This window comes from Poecilia latipinna, unplaced genomic scaffold, assembly GCF_001443285.1.
Source record: "Poecilia latipinna isolate Pla-1442-1.1 unplaced genomic scaffold, P_latipinna-1.0 Scaffold613, whole genome shotgun sequence".
NCBI classification, from domain to species: domain Eukaryota; kingdom Metazoa; phylum Chordata; class Actinopteri; order Cyprinodontiformes; family Poeciliidae; genus Poecilia; species Poecilia latipinna.
In genome coordinates, this window is record NW_015113229.1 from 568,520 (window position 1) to 571,655 (window position 3,136).

General features: G+C 38.2%; 1 protein-coding gene across 2 annotated transcripts in view; it reads right to left on the minus strand.

Moving 5' to 3' along the window:
• Positions 1–571: 571 nt before the first annotated feature.
• LOC106953920 (synembryn-A-like) overlaps positions 572–3,136 on the minus strand; it is a 43,034-nt gene continuing 40,469 nt past the window's right edge. For both annotated transcript variants that reach the window (XM_015043058.1, XM_015043057.1), the window contains exon 14: positions 572–1,121. In XM_015043058.1, the coding sequence (XP_014898544.1) occupies positions 950–1,121 (172 nt within the window). In that variant the 3' untranslated portion in view covers positions 572–949. The remainder of the gene's footprint in view (positions 1,122–3,136) is intronic.

The following is a 3,136-nucleotide window of genomic DNA, read 5'->3' on the forward strand; positions in this document are numbered from 1 at the left end:
AGTTAGGTAAAAAAAAAAAAAAAAAAAAAAAAAAAAAACCCGCCCCCACCGGTCCGCAGCAAAATTTCCGAGTCTTGACCGGTCCGCGGTAATAAAAAGGTTGGGGACCACTGGTTTATGAGATAAAATTAGCTTAAATTATAAGGTTAGCTTAACTCCTGTCAGTAGCACATGGGGCATCACTTGTATGTAGACTTACATTGACTTACTATATTCATTATGATAAACAAGGTAACACATTTTCAAAATCATCTAAAATGCTTACTTTAGCCATAGGACTAATGTTAGCATGAGCATTATTATTGTGCATGTTGAGCAACTAGCATGTAGACACTAGTTGGATGTATGTATTATCATCAGCATGTTGAGTAACATCAACGTACTCCATTCATTGTTTTGTAATGGTAACTTAAATGTGGTATCACTAGCAAAGTACTAGCATATTAACCCCACCATTAGAATCATGGAGTCTTGGTCCTAAGCCAATATCTCATTGAACAGTTCTCTCAACTTAAAATGTAGAGTAGGTAAAGAGCAGAGGCTTTTATTTTGAAATATTTAGTAAACTTCGTTTTAAAAAGCTACACCAATCCCATATGTAACAGTGGTTGCAGCAAAGTAGCAATTACCTGCTGCATAAAATATGAAGGCTTTTATTTTGTGGGTGCATTCTTTTCCATTGTAATTCAAAGCCATAGTTTGTTGCCATGTTTATCATGGAAATTGAAACGGCAACAGAAGTAATAACTCCCTTCTCGAGATGGGCAGCACGTTTTAATGTATATTTTGTGGGGTTGCACGCAGTGGTTTGGGCCGCATTAATGGTGACGTAATAAAAATAAATATTAGAGAGACCAAAGTGTAGAGTAAGAGGGCCCCAATAAGGGAATGATAATAGTTCTCTCATACTTGCTTGTTCATTTCTGAGTGTAGCAGAATTTTTTTTTTGCTATTTCATTGTTTTGTCTTTCAATCCCTGAGGCATTGAACTCAAGCCCTGTTCTTCCTCTTCATGCTCCTCTTCCTCCTCTTCTTTTTCTTCTGTGCAGCTCCTCATATGGCCCCAAAGAGGAGCCAGTCTCCCATCTCTTGTCACACTCATTGGCTGAATGATTTGGTCTCTGAATGAGAGAGAGAAAATACAAACAGAACATCTGTAAAGCTTCACAGCACATTTTCTACATTTTGTTGACAGGTCACCAGTGCATCGTAGGGCAACACAGAGACAGAAAGGACAAAATATAAGAATTTGAAATTAATACCATATTGAACAGCATTGATTTTTATTCATTTTTTTCTTTAGTTGAATTGTATGTGGCACAGCCTAACTGATCAAAATGCCAAACTTCATAATGAAAAACCTGAATTTGTTAATTAAACTAAAAAAAAAATCACTTGTACACACGTATTCACATCGTAGTCACTCGGTCAGCCTCCAGCCAGGTCCTTCAGACCCCAGAGATTCAGCTGCAGTCTCAAAGCTCCTTCGTCATTGCAAGCCTCCATACCATCACCACCCACCAAGGATCGAGCTCCTGTGGCCACCAGGCTCCAAGTTCCTGCACCATTGGGCGGTAATGGTCTCCATGCTCTGAGTTCCTTTGACACTGGCCTCTTGGACCTCTGCACCATCTTGGTTTAGTCGGTCCTTGTTTCAGTACTTTTTTTAATCCTGACACCATTGAGCTTTGCCAATTGACCTCTTGCTCACCTCTCTGACCAAGGTCTTGTTCTATGATTCCTCAGGTGGCCAGATGTAAAGGGGGTGTGGAGACATTGGGGGACACTGGTGGTTAAAAATTTCTTACATTTCATAAAACTTTTTATGGTTTTGTGGTGACCAAATTCTTTTCTCTAAGGGGCCAAAAGCGGAAAAGTTAAACTAGTGGTTTGTCACAAAATTCAATAAATTAAAAATGCAAAAACTTTCTTTTCTTTTCTTGTTTTACCTGCTTGATAGTAAACAATCTAACTAATTAATTCCCAAATACCTAAAACATCTAAAAGGTTTCATGCTGTTGTCTTATTTGAAGAAAAACATGCCATTAACAAATTTTTTGGGTCTTCAACTCAATTCCATTTTGTTGACTAAATTTTTACCATTTTTGAATTGTGGTCAAACAAAATCATTTCAACAGCCACACTTTGGACACCCCTGATCCTTTAGATCAATGGTCCCCAAACTATGGCCCACGGGCCGGATCCGGCCTGCCTCCGCATTTGGTGCAGCCCCCTGAACAATACCAAAGAGCATTTAGATTTTTTTTCATATACCGTATTTTCCGATTTATAAGCCGCTACTTTTTCCTAAGCTTTGAACCTTGCGGCTTATAACCCGGTGCAGCTTATATTTGGATTTTTCTTCAACCACCAGGAGGCTCTTTAGCAGGAAGTGAATCATTGGAAGTCAAAATTGGAAATAAAAGAAGAAAGCGCCCATTAAAACGGAATTAGGTTTTAATAGGAAATTGAAATTTGAGAATGTTGTTGATCAGTTAAACAGCATTGAGGGGAAAAAGAAGATTTTTATTTTTTTTTTTAAATAATACTGGGATCATTATGAGAATTTGAGGTATAGATATTAGGATCCAATAGATGGCAGTGGTGCAACAATAATGGATGCAAGCTGGTGTTGAGATCTAAAGATGAAGAAAGAAGAAAGAAGCGCCCATTTTCATTTAGCACATGCTAGTAGCAGACACGAAGGATCAGCACTTTTACTGTTACAGTTACCGTTTGGAAACTGCCGTAATCAGTTCAGTTAAATCTAAACTTGGCAAATTTTTGTTTTTCAACCGTAATAAATGTGATATTCAATTGACCTGTTATGACTCCGCCCCCCTCTGCTGCTGCTGCATCGTTGTGGAAAACCTACAGTCTGAGGCTTATAGTCCGGAAAATACGGTATTTATTTCATAAATAGTGTTATTTCCTGGATTTTTTCTGAGAAGAACCCAGAGAGAGTTATTTTATTTGCTTTCTGGAAAACAATAAATTTTTACATTTAGGCACTCCTGCAATCGTCACTCTTTTTCTGTTACAAACTGACTTTTCCCTTCCCACCAGAGAAGGGAAAAGTTATTTGGCCCTCACAGGAAAAAGTTTGGGGACCCCTGCTTTAGATCATCCTTTAGAT